The sequence below is a fragment of the Sapajus apella genome, unplaced genomic scaffold (assembly GCF_009761245.1).
Source record: "Sapajus apella isolate SASKATOON/1434 unplaced genomic scaffold, GSC_monkey_1.0 scaffold96, whole genome shotgun sequence".
In the NCBI taxonomy this organism is placed as follows: Eukaryota; Metazoa; Chordata; class Mammalia; order Primates; family Cebidae; genus Sapajus; species Sapajus apella.
Window position 1 is genome coordinate 68,433 of NW_022437036.1, and position 13,957 is coordinate 82,389.

Below are 13,957 nucleotides of genomic sequence, written 5' to 3' on the forward strand. Positions count from 1 at the left end.
GTCAGGTGGGCCCTAAAAGGAGGCGGACGGTGGAAGGGGCTACGCAGTGATCACACTCACCCCAGCTGGGGTGTCCCACACTCGCGTTTGGTGAAACAGACGTGGAACAGGGGTCTGAGAGCTGGGGAGGAGGAGCTGTGTATGAGTTCTAGCTCCTCAGGGAAGTGGGGAGCAGGGTGTCTGCTGGGCGAGGACAGCAGGTCACAGGAGCAGGTGGAAGTGTCCTCTTCGACACTGAGTGCCTCAGGTCCAAGGACTCAGAGGGGACACTTTGAAGCCAGGCAGGCTGGGAAGGGTGGCCTTGGGCAAGTCTCTGAGCCTCTGGCACTTACTTCTTAGAGCCACATGGAAGGAGGGGACACTAATCGGACACATTCTGAATGGTCCTTAGTGACGAGAGCCAAATATACACGTGCACACACACACGGACTTGCACGCACATATAAACACACTTGCACATATGCAAACACAAACAGGCATGTGAACATGGACACACATACACGCTCCCACATGCTCACACACGCCTACTGCTATCTCAGAACCTCTGGGGCCACAAAGCACTCTGGAGAGCAAGGCCTGCACCTGTCCCCTCTTCCTTGACTTGGGGTCTATCTCTGGGGTCGGGGAGGGAGAGGCAAGACAACCAGGGATTAGTGGCTCATGGAGCTTCTTGGACGTCCATGGTCCTTGGCTGGCGCAGTCTGCTCTCTCCAGACAGGACCAGCATCTCCACAAATGAATCCCCAAGTAGCCTTAAGTGGGCACCTCAGACAACTCTGAGGAGGCAGAGCACCATGTCCAAGGCAGAGGCAGCTGTGCAGGAGTTTGTGCATTGGCTGAGGCACCAGTGAACATGGCAGACATGAGACTCTGTCCTGTGTGCCCCCAAAACTGCCCCGCAGTTCTGTTCCTGAGGGGCCTGGGGCATGTACATACTCACATGCACATACATCCTGGGGGAGACTGAGGAGGCCCCTGCAGGCATTTGGGAGGCAGCTCTTCAGTCCTGTGGCTCATCTCACTCACCTGAGGATCCGATCCGAATTGGAGCTATTCTTGGAAGGATCTCCTGTCTGCGGCTGCTGCTTCTCATGGGATTTGGCTAATTTTTCAGCGGCAGCAATGGGACACCCAGACAAACTAGAGGAAGGAAAAGGAGGGGTATCTGAGCCCTGCCCTCCACACCTGTCCTGTCCTGGGTGTCTCTGTGTGTGCTGGTGTCTCACAGCAAGGTTATTCAGACGTGAGAACTCCAGGTGTGCAAGAAGCCCAGCGCTGGGAATAATCCTGTCTTTCTGCGGGACAGGGCTTTTCTCTTGGGCTCTGCCCTTGAGCCCTCAAAGTACAAGCTGCCCAGTCAGTTTCTGCTTTGGAACATTCTATGCCAATGACACACAAAGATGAAATATATCCTAAAGGCCTTGAAAGCTCTGGGCAAAGATGCCTCCTCTACATGGGTCTGGGTGACAGGCTTGCCCCTCACCCACTTCCTCTCCCTTCCCAGCTTCCAGGGTGGGATTCTGCAACCATCTCTGGCTCTTGTTCCATTAGCTGCCCCAGGGCAGCCCAGAGCCCCACTTGGACCACAACGTGGGCACTGACCCTGGAAGACTCACGCCCAGGAAAGTACTCAGTCTAAGACATGGAAGCAGCAGCTTCATCTGTCAGAATTAAGCCAACTGTGAGCTCCAGTGCCAGTCCCTCAGCCAGCCCGGGGAGGTGACGTAATGGGGAATTGGCCTCTTTTCAAATGAAGTGACCTCAAAAGCTCTGGCAGTCCTTCAGCTGAGCATATGCCTGCTGGGGCAAAGGCACAACCCACTAAGCCCATGGCCACCCATGGCACTCTGGGTAAGGCAGGGGAGTAGTCCCCCCTCACCACAGAAGACCAGCCAACAACTGTACCTCGAGGGTGGTCTGGAAGCTTCACGTCCACCTGGGCCTCAGAACTCCCACAAAGCAGCCCAGAACACAGCCCCGGCCTGCCGAGGTTACTGCTTGTGTCTGTCCTTTCCACTCATGAGCAAGAGCCAGTGAACAGAGGTTTTCTGAATGTGACCAGGACACAAAGCATTCACCAGGCTCTCCACGTGGCCGCTGCACCTCTCCTCACAGAGGGCGCATGCTCACTCCTGGGCAGGCCGCCCCTTGCTCTCTTGGGACCCCAGCTCACAGGGGTGTGGGGAGCAGCACCCCTGGGTGACTGTACCTCCAGCTGCTGCTCTGCCACGGCAAGGCTCCTCACATCCCAGGTGTGCCCCAACCTTATACCCACTCCTCAGGGCAGCAGCACACAGGGAGCTACCTGGCAGGCCAGATCCCCATCCCACGTCATGGCTCAATGCCCAGGCAGAGACACACAGGCCCAACCCGGGTGCCTACCACACATGGCCCCCACCACGGCCCCACATGGCCCACTGTGGCCCGGCTCAGTCCAAGTACCTTCTGTGCGTGTTGCGGTTGCTGTTCACGTGACCCTGGCCCGTGCAGCCAGGAGTGGGGCACTTCAGCACGTTCTCATGCATGGCTAGGACTGAAAGAGAACCAGGGTGGAGACAGCCAAGGTTGTCAGAGAATCTGGGGAGCACCAGCTGTGTGAGGGGAGCTTGGGCCGAGAAGGACGCAGGAGCCCTGTCCAAGGCTGCTGCTTGGTAGGCAGTTGGGGAACACAGCATTTAGGGCAGCAACGCATGGCACCCTCAGCCCCCAAGAGCCTGCAGACATGCACACCCCCACCACTATGTTCCCTCCCACCTGTGGCAGAAACCAGATTCAGCTTTTAAACCTCTCATTCTGTGGTTTGCTCCTTTTTTAATTTTCACACTTACTGCTTCTAGACTAAAACTAAGAACAAGCGTTTGCTTCTAAGCTTTCAGAGCACAGAGGTTGCTGCAAGAACTCTACCTTCCCCAGGTGGCTGACACCAGCCTGTCCCCTCCCCTCGATCTGGGACTGTGACCCAGGTTGTAGGGTCCCAGCCTCAGAGGGCTCAAGTTTGGGCTGAGGTGGTTTGTGGGCAGCAGGGGGTGTTGTGGGTGGGAGACGTAAGGGTGAGCATCTGGACAAACCAAAGGGACAGGTTACGGCCCGGGGCAGGCCACGCCCCCACAGACACCGCCCACACACCACAGAGGCAGCCTCCGCTTCACAGCTAGGGCTAACGCTGCACAGGGCTACTCACTCTCTGGGGGGATCCTGTCCTTGTGGGGACAGCCAGAAAGGCTGCGGTGGTGAGGGTACAGGCCGGTGACATGGCCAGTGCCATCACAGCCTGGTGTTGGACACTTGATCTCACGCTTCTCAGCTCTTGATGGATCTAAAACACACGAGTTGCATCAGTTAGAGCAGGGAAGCTGGGTGGTGAGCCGCGAGGGGCAGGGGTAGCTTGAACCTTCTCTCTGGCTGTCCAGACAGAAGGGAAGCAAGACTGCCGGTGAGCTTGAACAAGGACTGGGGCTGCGCATGAGGTGACCCTGAAGGGACCGCCCTGACGATGCCAAATAACAGGATGCGCAGTGTTCTAAGGAGAGCAACCCCGAGGACAGCTGCAGGCCTCTTTCCTCTCTCCTCTGACAGCGCGGGGGCATCGGGGGTCAGCCTTCTGCCTAGAGAGGTCAAGGCGTTTGACAATGTTCCTGCCAGGAGATGTCCTGGGATTTGCAAAAAGAGGACAAAGGGGTTCAGTAACTCACCCAAGGCTGCATGACTAATGTATGTCTGGCAGAAACTTAAACCCAAATCTCAGCTATTGACTTCATCTAGCCCTGCAAGCCCAGGCTGGTCACTGCAGCGTGTGGGGACCAGCAGGGACACAGAGGACCCTCAGAGCAGAGCGGACGTCTCAGTGAAACACCTTCTAGACGCGCTGTCCCCTTTGGGAGGGTACAGAGATCACAGAGCCAAACTCAGAGCCCCCACCCCAGAGAGGAGGGCCCCAGCAGTGGGCTCCAAAGGGAAGGAGCCCTTGCTCTGCTGCCCCAAGTTCAAGGGAGCAGGAAACCAGACTTCTACCCATGTGGACAGGCAGGGGTATCCTGAGGGGTTTCGAATCCGTGCCCAACACCTGTCTGTCTCCTGGGCTTGCCACCCTGTCCCCAGCCTCTGTCCAGAATTCTCACTGCAGCTGTGTCATCAGTCCTCAGAGCCAGTCCCACTCTCCACCCACCACACGTTCACGTTGCGCAAACACAGCCCAACGCAGCTCTGCCTTGTGTTCTCAGCCTGGCCGCCTGTGTCCCTTTGGGTCCAAGCACTGAAAATCTATTCCTGAAGGCAGGAAGCCTGCTGGGTCACCCTATGCCTGTCCCACAGGTCTGAGACCCTCAAACGCCTGGGCCTAGGGCTGTCACCTGGTGTTTGTGTGCCTTATATGTATCCCACAAAACTTTGCCATGAGCTGTGTGGCCCAAGCTAGTAATCACATCGGGCCTGTGCCACCTGTCCCTAAGTCTTACCTGCAGCCTATGTCTCCTTGTGCCCATGGCCACACAAGGCCGCAGCATGACAGTGCTGACCTAAATCTGGGTCCCCAAAGAGCTGTCCCGCAGTCTGTGTTGCCCTAAAGGGTCTCCCCTCAAGGCCATCCTTGGGTCCATCTCACCCTGAAAGCACGTCCCTACCTGTGACCCCTTAGTGTCTTTCCCCTGAGCTTGTCTCTTACGCATGGGGGTTCCCAGAGAATACACCCCTCATATCTCCACTGGCCTGGCTGTCATGCCCCTTGAGTTCCATCTCACTCAAGTCTGTCTCTCCCAAGACCCAAGTGCACCTTCCCAGGGTTGGCCCGAGTCGGTGTCTCCTCCATTTTTGGTTTCTGGCTCCAGCACCTCGGTCCTCTCCCAGCCCAGCTCTCTCTCCTCATCTGTTCCTGACCTGGTCTTAGCTAACCCTTCCAGGGGGAGGGGACTCTTGGAAGAGCACTGAGAACCCCCACTGCCCCGTCCGCCTGGAGAAGAGATGAAGGACTGGAAGCAGGGAAAAGAGACCAAGATTAGGGCAGCTCCAGTCTCAGGAGAGCAGAGGCCAGGTGCCCACATGCAGGAGGCCCCCCGCACCAGGCCCAGTGGGCCAAAGCTGACCTGTCCAAGGCCTGGCCTCCCTGGCATGGCTCACCAAAGGAGCAGCCCCCGGCCAGCCCGGAACCCTGCACCCCAGGCCCCTGTCCCCAGGAGGCATCTGAGACGGGCAGTGTGCAGAGCAGAGCCAGCCTGTTGTCCAGACCCTGACACCCCAGGAACAATGAAGGCCACAACCATTTACTCAGAGTCCATCCTCAGACCTCAGCACTCCAAGCTCCCAGCTGCTGCCCAGCCATGCCACCCGGCTCCAGGCCACTCCCAGAAGCCCTCCCTGTCTATCGTTACCTCAACATCAGGCACTCAGTACGGCCGGGATGCCTCCCCTATGCCCTGCGTGCTTTAGGGCCAAATCCAGAGGCAGATGCAGAGCCAGTGGCAGGCTGCTCCCGCTGAGGAGCCCAGGGCAGCCCTCACATCGGCCTGCAGGTCTCCACCCAATAAGAGGGTCAGGATGACCCAGCATGGCTGTCGGAAACAGTGGGCTCTGTCACAGCACAATCCCTGCCACAAGTGTGCGTCAGGGTGGCAGGGACGGGACAGTCCCCACCCTCTCCAGAAAGCAGATGCTGCTGTGACCAGTCACCGCGTTGGGTCACTGTCCCTCCCACCTCCTCTCTCCCACCTGGTTCTCAGCTCTGCGTCTCTCTCCGGACTGCTTTATGTGCAGCAGTGTAGGAGCCCATTTGCTCAGTATCTAACCACAGTCTGTGTTATGTGTTTGTCCTTTGTCTGCTTTTCTGCCTTCCCCCAGTCCCCTGTCCTGTAAGGCCTCTTAGCCTGTACCTGCACACCTGGGGCAGGCTGAAAGGATGGGTGTGCGGGACCAGGCCACCCCGACCCCTACCTTTACTGTAGTAGCTCTTCCGCACAGTGTCCAGGGGCTTTGCTGCTTTCCCTGGCTCTCCCAGGCCCAGCTGGCTCTGCTCGGCAGGCGGGCAGCCCGGCTCACAGGCTGTGTGCACCTGCTCAGCCTTCAGAGCAATGGCTTGCTCCAGGAGGCCCAGGTTTCCCCGGGTCATCATGTCGTGCATTTCCGACTCGTCAGTGACTGTTGACTTCTGGGAGTGGGTGTCCTCATCCTTGTCGTCATCTGAGCGGACCTCCACAATAACAGAGTACTCAGGCTTGGGACTGGGTGAATCTGGGCCCCGGAGCTCAGGGGCCTTCTGGGCAGAGATGTGGGAGGCATCCTCCTGAAAGATCACATCAGGAGCTGCCTCCTCCTCCTCCTCTTCCTCCTCCTCCTCTTCCTCCTCCTCCTCCTCTTCCTCTTCCTCCTCCTCTTCCTCTTCCTCCTCCTCTTCTTCCTCTTCCTCTTCTTCATCCTCCTCCTCCTCTTCCTCCTCCTCCTCCTCCTCCTCCTCGTGACTCAGGATGCATTTCTGCTTGCTGGACTCCTCACTGGCTACATCCTCCAGGGACTGGGGACACAGGTTCTGGGAACGCTCGCTGGTGACTTCGACGACCTCCTCGGCATCCTCTGGCTGGATGAAGAGGCCCTTTTCACCCTCTGTGCTGGCAGCTCCCTCAGTGGTCTCCTGAAGCAGGTGCACAATGCCAGGACCTGGCTTGGCTGCCTGGCCCAAGTCTTCTTCCACCAGGGTCTCTTGAGCAACTTGGCCCAAGTTCAGGAGAGAAGTTGCGATGATTCCCTGGTAGCTGCTATAGCTGCCCTTGGAGGAGCCAGTGGGGCTGCTGATGGGGTTGGATCCAAAGTGGGACTTGACAGGGCTCCTTCCTGCACAAAAGCAGAATCAACATGGGGGCCAGAGGGCACGTGGGAACCCTCATGTCTCCAGCCCTCAACACGCCCTGACCTACCCCTCACTCTTGATACGGGAGCCCAGGAAACACGACACTCCAGAAGTGAGGGTTTGGTATGGGGGTTTCTGTCAACCCTTCTGCCTGAATCCAGAAATCATGGTGAATATATTTTAGGGGGCAGGTCATGAGCCATGAGGTACTTTTTAAAGTGAGAATGACTTCGATACTTTTTATTGCTGTTCCTCTACCATCACATTTACTTTTCCAAACCAGATAAACCTGCATTTTATGCAATGGGGCTTAAACAGCAAATCCGATTTAAAAATATATATATTTCACAATATAAAAGCAGTAAATAAGACATGGCATGGTGACTCACGCCTATAATCCCAGCGCTTTGGGAGGCTGAGGGGGGTGGATCACCTGAGGACAGGAGTTCATGACCAGCCTGGCCAACATGGCAAAACCCCATCTCTACTAAAAATACAAAAATTAGCTGGGCATGGTAGCACACACCTGTAATCCCAGTCACTCAGAAGACTGACGCAGGAGAATCACTTAAACCTGGGAGGTGGAGGTTACAGTGAACTGAGATTGCACCACTGCACTCCAGCCTGGGCCACAGAACAAGACTGTCTAAAAAAAAAAAAAAAGAAAGAAAGAAAGAAAACAAAAGCAGTAAATAAATTTATATTTTTAAAGGACTTAGATTTAATTCTTTTAACCAAAATAACTAAGATGTAGCCGAACGCAGTGGCTCACACCTGCAGTCCCAGCACTTCAAGGGGTCGAGGCAGGCGGGTCACCTGAGGTCAGCAGTTTGAGACCAGCCTGGCCAACATAGAGAAACCTTGTCTCTACTGAAAATACAAAAATTAGCCAGGTGTGGTGGTGCACACCTGTAGTCCCAGCTATTCTTTGAACCTGGGAGGAGGAGATTGCAGTAAGTCAAGATCGTGCCACTGCACTCCAGCCTGGGCAACAAAGTGATACTCTCTCAGAACAACAAAAAACAAAAGTAAACTCAGATGTGGTAGGTGCTCACTACACGCAGGCCCTGCAGGGTTGTCAGCGGGGCTCTCGGGCCAGCACACCCCACAGCAGTGGGGGCCATCCCTGCCCTCCACCCGCTTCGGAGGGAAAGTCCAAGCCCAGGCTGATACTCTTCGTTGTAAGAAAGCAAGAACATTTGTGTCTTTTCTACCTGGGGTCTAGGGTTAGCTTGATCCCATGGGGCAGCACTCTCACTTCAGAGCCCCACAGGGAGCGGAGGCTGGGGACCCTTTCTGGCCTTGCTTCTAAAATCCATCTCAGACCCTTCCCCATTGCAGAAGCTTGGGGAGTGTTGGGTGGTAGAAGGGGTGGGGTGGACCTTGGGCCTCGTCTGACCCCAGGTCTACAAATGTGCCAAGGCTCTCAGGGGTATAGACCCCTCCCTCCGGAACCCAGGGCCCAAGCACTTACTTCACCCGCTTTCGCCAAGAGCTGGGTGCCCCAACATGGCAGTCCTGGTCGACCCCACAGGAAGTGGGGGACTCATCTGCTTTCCTTCTTCCCCTCTTGGCCTCCCCGGGCACCCCATTTTCAGAGGCCCCACCTGGTCCCCAGTCACCTGAAACTCAAGCTCAGGTATTTCCTTGGCATCTGCCTGTGAGCGCCTCAGGGGAAAGCAGACCCCTCACCCCTGCTCCCAGGCAGGTCTCCCAGAGGGCTAGGCCGAACAGAGAGCCAGTCTAAGGCCCTCCCTTCCTTCCCTGCTTACAGATCAGAGACACAGCCTTGTCTGTCTCTCTCCTATGCATGCAGACCCACCTGCCGACACACACACACTCACAGCCCTGAGTCTGTCTGTCCTACCTCCCTCCTACGTACACAGTGTTCACACACAAACACACCATGGGCCCCACAAACACCATGGCAGACCTCCTTCCCAGGAAGCCCAGCACATGTTGGGACAAGACATGCCTTGTTCTCAGGACGGGCTTTCTCTTGCCCAGAGTAAGCCCCTCCCCACTCACAGGCTGCAATTCTCCAGGGCCACACTAAGCGCCCTTTATTCAGAGAAGAAAGAGCGACAAAGCACCTTCAGCTGGCTCGGGGCGATGAATCTCCTCCTGTCCTGACGCCTCAGCCTCGGCCCCCTCCAGAGTTCCTTCCGATTCATCTGAAACAGAGGCGTCCTTCACCTCAGTGTCCTCACTGCCGTCACTGTCCACACCATAGCCCTCGTCCAGAGCCAGCTTCAGGGGGTGCGACTTCCTCTTGGACACCAGGTGCTCAGCCTCAGCACCCTCCAGCTTCCTCTTCTTGGCCAGGGGGCAGCTCTGTAAACTGGGAGGGAGGAGTAGGCAGTGGAGAGGACCAGGCTAGGGCCACACGAGGCCTCAGCCACCCCATGAGCCCCTCCAGAGGGTCCTTTCTCCCTCCTCCACAGACTCATCTAGTCCTCGCAGGGGACCCGGACAGAAACACTAAAGTGCAGCGTGGGAGGACCGGTAATCTGTCTGCCCCCACATGGTGTGCCCATGGCCACCCTGGCCTCCACGCCGGAATGGGAGGAGGCCGCCTCGCAGGAGGGGCAGCAGCCTGTCCTCGTGAGCCGCGGGCAAAGACGGAAGGTTCTCTATCCGCAAAAGGGCCTGGAGCAGGGGAAGGCTCCAAATCTACTCCCAGGAACCTCTGAGACCCCAGGGTCCTCTTACCTTCGGTGCCTGGAGTACTTGCCCCGGACGTGTCCCGAGCCAGTGCATCCTGGGGTGGGGCAGCTGAGGGGAAATAATAAAGCGATGGGGTTCAGATCTCAGGGCCCATCCCAGACCTCACCCCAGAGAGCAGATCACCGCTGAACAATTCAGCTCAGAATGCTGCTTGCAGCTTGCTGAAATTTAACAACTCACCTCATTCAAATAAATTCATGGCTCATTACAGTTTTACAAGTATTCAGTAAAGGTCTGTATATATAAGAGCAAGATTTCCAAGGCCAGAGTCTCTGGGACAGCTGCTCCGCGGGCATCTCACCGGCTGCCATTAGGGTTCCAGGGCTAGACACAAGACATTCTGAGGGGCCTTGAACACAGCACCCCTCTCTACAGAGGACTCACGCCCAAGGCACAAAAGTTGGCCTTCTCTGTGTCCACCACTAATGTTATAAGGCCCACGGCCACCGCTAACGCTGTAAGACCCGCGGCCACCGCTAACGCTGTAAGACCCGCGGCCACCGCTAACGCTGTAAGACCCGCGGCCACCGCTAACGCTGTAAGACCCATGGCCACCACTAACACTGTAAGACCCGCGGCCATCGAGGGCAACAGCCTCTGCCTTCCCTGGCAGCTGCGACCCTCATGCCCCAGCACACTGAGCTGGGACTGCCAGGCAGGAAGGACTCTGTGGCCCAAGCCGAAGATGGTGGTGAAGATTCCACCCCAATGCCTGTAGCTGGTGAGGGTCACAGCTTCCATGGAGGAAAATGAGCCCAGGAGGGCTAATGAACCAGGAGCTGACAGCGTCCACCTTGGTGGAGGACTCGGGCTGTGCTAAGGAGAGCGGTTTGGGGAGGGTGACGCTGACCCTCTTGCATCTCTTCCCCCAGGACACGCAGGGGTTTCTCTTCCTTAACCATCATCTGCCACCCTACATAACCAACACAGCAGGAAGCTCTGGAAGCTTCTGAGCATAGTATTGATTATGCCAACCAACCACAGCAGTAGGACCATGGCTCCCACGGCAGCCTCCGGCAAAGTGGCCAGACAGGGGCTGGTGTGGAGTGTGAGGCCAGAGTTGACCACACATCAGGCTCTGGCGCCACTGAAGGACTGCGAGGAGCTGCCACTGTAAGCCCTTGCTTACAAAGGGAGACGCCCGTGCAAGGTCACCTAAGGCAGGCGGGAGGGGCAGGCCTGCACTCTCTGTGGGAAGACAGAGGCTTTCCTGGCCAAGATGGAAGTACCTTATTTTTAACAGGATTGACACTGTGAGCCTGAGCTCTTTCCAAAACACAAGCACATCTTCCAGAGCCTGTGAAGGCAGGAAGGAAAGGACTGGCACCCCCACACCTGAGACCCAGGGAAAAGAACGCCATCCCAACCTCTATTCAGACACCTCTGATCGTTTCCAATTTGACTGACCACAGGCCTGACTGCAGACAACCGTGGGGCCCATCTGGCCTTGCAGGCTGCGCTCCCCGACCACCTCAGGAAGAACAGTCAGGAGAATCCGGCCTCACCCCATCCCCAGGCTCAACAGCAGCCGAGGTGCAGACATTCCTTGCAGCCTTCGAGGGTGGGGCTGACCTTAGTGCTGGCTTAGAGTGTTGAGAAGACAGAAAGGAAGGGCAGGAAGGAGGGAGGAGGGAGGACGAGGGAGAGGGAGGGCCGGCCACACTCTACTGCAGATTCCCTTTCGGAACTGAGGGAGCTGCTGCTGCTGCCACCTCCTCCCCGCCTCCCGTCTCTTCTAAAATCCACGCCCACACTTGCTTTCACTCTTTCGAGAACTAGCTTTGAAGCTTTTCACAAAAAGCTCCTTGTTATTGCGGATTTGAAGCTAAGGTCCCAATTAGTCGATTAAATCACTGAGTTAATCAGGAAATTAGGTGACAGCTGCCACTGAGGCCTGGGGAGACTGGCCCTGCCCTGAACACATCACCCTCAGCTCAGAAGAGTCCGGTCCCCAGAAAGGTGGTCCTGCACCTTCCAGCCCCAGACTCAGAGGGCGTGAGACAGGGCTGTGAGCCCTGGAGCTGACAAGGCCGCTCCGGGACAGGAAGCTGGAAATGCTAGACACCCTGCAGACGTCTGCTCCCTACCTCACAGCCAAGTGGGCCAGACATCCAGCCAGGGCCTCCAGGGGTGTTACCCCAACAGATGCCAGCCCTGCTACTTCGCCTGCAAGCACTCCAGCTCTTACTCACTGATTTCCTCTGGGTGCTTATGGCTGGGGCTGCAGGGAGAGGAAGGTGACCAGGGCTCCAGGACTCCAGAGCCTCTTTCTCCGGGAGGAGGGAATTTCCCAGCCTTGACTCCCCACCTGCGATGGGGGCTGGTGTCAGAGATGCAAGGAAAGGGTGCAGCTGAGGCTGGGAAGAGGGTGCGGCTCACAGTCACCCCTCAGCTGGCAACCTGCAGGGTGGCTCTGAGGAACCCACAATGGAAAAGTTGGCGTTGAAGATGGCAAGTCAGGAGAGGAGATGAAGCCCGGCTTGGGGCCCCATGCTTCAGCTACCATCCTTTGAAGGCACAGCCTTCCCTCCCTCCCCTGGGGCAGGTGGAAGACCCCCCCACTCCCTCCTGTCATCTGGCTGGGAACTGGCCAACAACTCAAGGAGCACCAGAAGGGAAGGGTAAGCTACAGGGAGTCAGGACACAGATGTGTTCTCCCTCTGAACTCAGAGGTGGCCCTGAGCTCGGCGTTCTCAAAGATGCTGACCCCAACCCTAACCCCAACCCTAACCTCCAGCAGAGCCTGTCTGAGGCCATGTGACGACAGATGGACCCAGACGAAAATACAAGCTGAAATGTCATCAGTTCTTCCACTGGGGTGAAAGGAAATCCCATCAAACCACTTCTTCTCTCAGGCACTTGGAGTGCTAGATTCAGGGCACACGGAAATCCTAGTGGGCCCCAAGGTCGGGAATAGCAGCTCAGGCACTTGGAGTGCTAGATTCAGGGCACACGGAAATCCCAGTGGGCTCCAAGGTCGGGAAGAGCAGCTCAGGGTCCGACCTCTCCTCAGCTCACCTGGTAAACAACCAACAGAGTGTCTTCCTGGGAGGTCTCTCTGAGCTGGTGGGGAGATGAGCTGGGGTTGGGGGCACTGCGGCTGGGAAGTTCTGAGTGTAAGTCCTTCATCCATAGAGAAAGTCCTGCATGCAGGGGTTCCTGAAGGTGACTGTGAGCTCATGCCATGCCACGGACTGCTCCTCTCACAGGCCACAGCAGTGGGTTTTCTCTGGGGGTCATGCTCCCTGTTCCAGGAGCCACAGTGTGGGCCCCACGAGGACAGAGGCCTCATCTGTTTGTCAGTCAGCACCCACGGCAGGCAGGTACGCAGGTCTTTGGGAGGGAGAGCATCATCAGCCCATTTCTGTGGTGTAAATGCTGCCGCTGTGGCTGGGCGCACAGTCAGCCAGCACGAGCCACAGGCATGCCCACGTGAAGTACGTGGCCAACAGATGTTTGGGAGCACAGGAACGCATGGCGCCTTCCGTGCAGAAAGCATTTGGTTCCTTGGAACATCGTCTTTGTTCTATTTTCCTCTGAGCGTCACTTTTCAGCCGTGAAAAATTGCTGAATAAATTGTCGTTGGAACACTAGATGTCAACATATTTCCCCCTAGTTTCTCCGTTAAAAAGTTTGAGTCTCACTAGTACCAAGTAAATAGGTTGGGAGCGCAGACTAATGAGGGTGTCCAAATCTAAATGCTCACAGAACCCCCTCAGTTAGGCTGGATAGGTCCTCTCAGAATGTTTCAAAACAAACACATCTATTTGAGAGTCATTTTTCCTTCTGCTGTTTCAAAGCTACAAGGGAGCACCCAGCCATTTGTATTTGCCTTTCCAGCTTCCTCCACACTCCATCTGTCACCCAAAAAGCCCGGAGTTTCCTCAGCTCCTGTGCCTCACCCGCTGCACACTCACCCGGGGTCGTCTCCGTCTTCGTCTCCACCATGTCTCCGGGCAAATGCCACCGGCACCTCCTCTGCCCTTTTCTCAGGGCCCTTCTGAGTATCTTGCTTCCTCAGCAGGCTGGCCAAGCAGACAGTGTCCCCCTTCCAGGGAGCCTACCCCTGTGCTTTGGGGGACCGTGTTCTGGGGAGCACCCAGGGGTGCGGAGGACGCTGACCGCAAGTGCTGCCACATGACCTGGTTTGGCTGAGGTTCCACCCCGCCTCTCCCACCTGTTACCCAGGGTGGGGCTTCCAGCAAGTAGCCCATGTGATTCAGCCCTTCTGGTTAGGTGAAGGTGAATCCCTGAGTCTCGGTTTCCCCACTTCACAAACGGGGTGATAACACACCAGGCAATGCTTCCATGACATTCCCAGAGATCGTCTGTAATGCTTGTGGCTGTAATGTAAGTGGCTGGTCCTTCAGTTATGGCTGCAAAGAGGTACAGGGCTCT

The 13,957-nt window shown here is 56.7% G+C and overlaps 1 protein-coding gene across 10 annotated transcripts in view; it reads right to left on the minus strand.

The window, feature by feature from the left end:
• Window positions 1–13,957, minus strand: part of MYT1 (myelin transcription factor 1) — a 69,980-nt gene that overhangs the window by 25,836 nt on the left and 30,187 nt on the right. For 7 of the 10 annotated variants that reach the window (XM_032257058.1, XM_032257060.1, XM_032257055.1 and 4 more), the window contains 6 exons: window positions 9,545–9,607; window positions 8,926–9,173; window positions 5,923–6,816; window positions 3,182–3,316; window positions 2,443–2,533; window positions 1,027–1,140 (listed from right to left, as the gene is read on the minus strand). In XM_032257058.1, the coding sequence (XP_032112949.1) occupies window positions 1,027–1,140; window positions 2,443–2,533; window positions 3,182–3,316; window positions 5,923–6,816; window positions 8,926–9,173; window positions 9,545–9,607 (1,545 nt within the window). The remainder of the gene's footprint in view (window positions 1–1,026; window positions 1,141–2,442; window positions 2,534–3,181; window positions 3,317–5,922; window positions 6,817–8,925; window positions 9,174–9,544; window positions 9,608–13,957) is intronic. The other 3 variants (XM_032257063.1, XM_032257061.1, XM_032257062.1) reach the window with 1 other exon arrangement.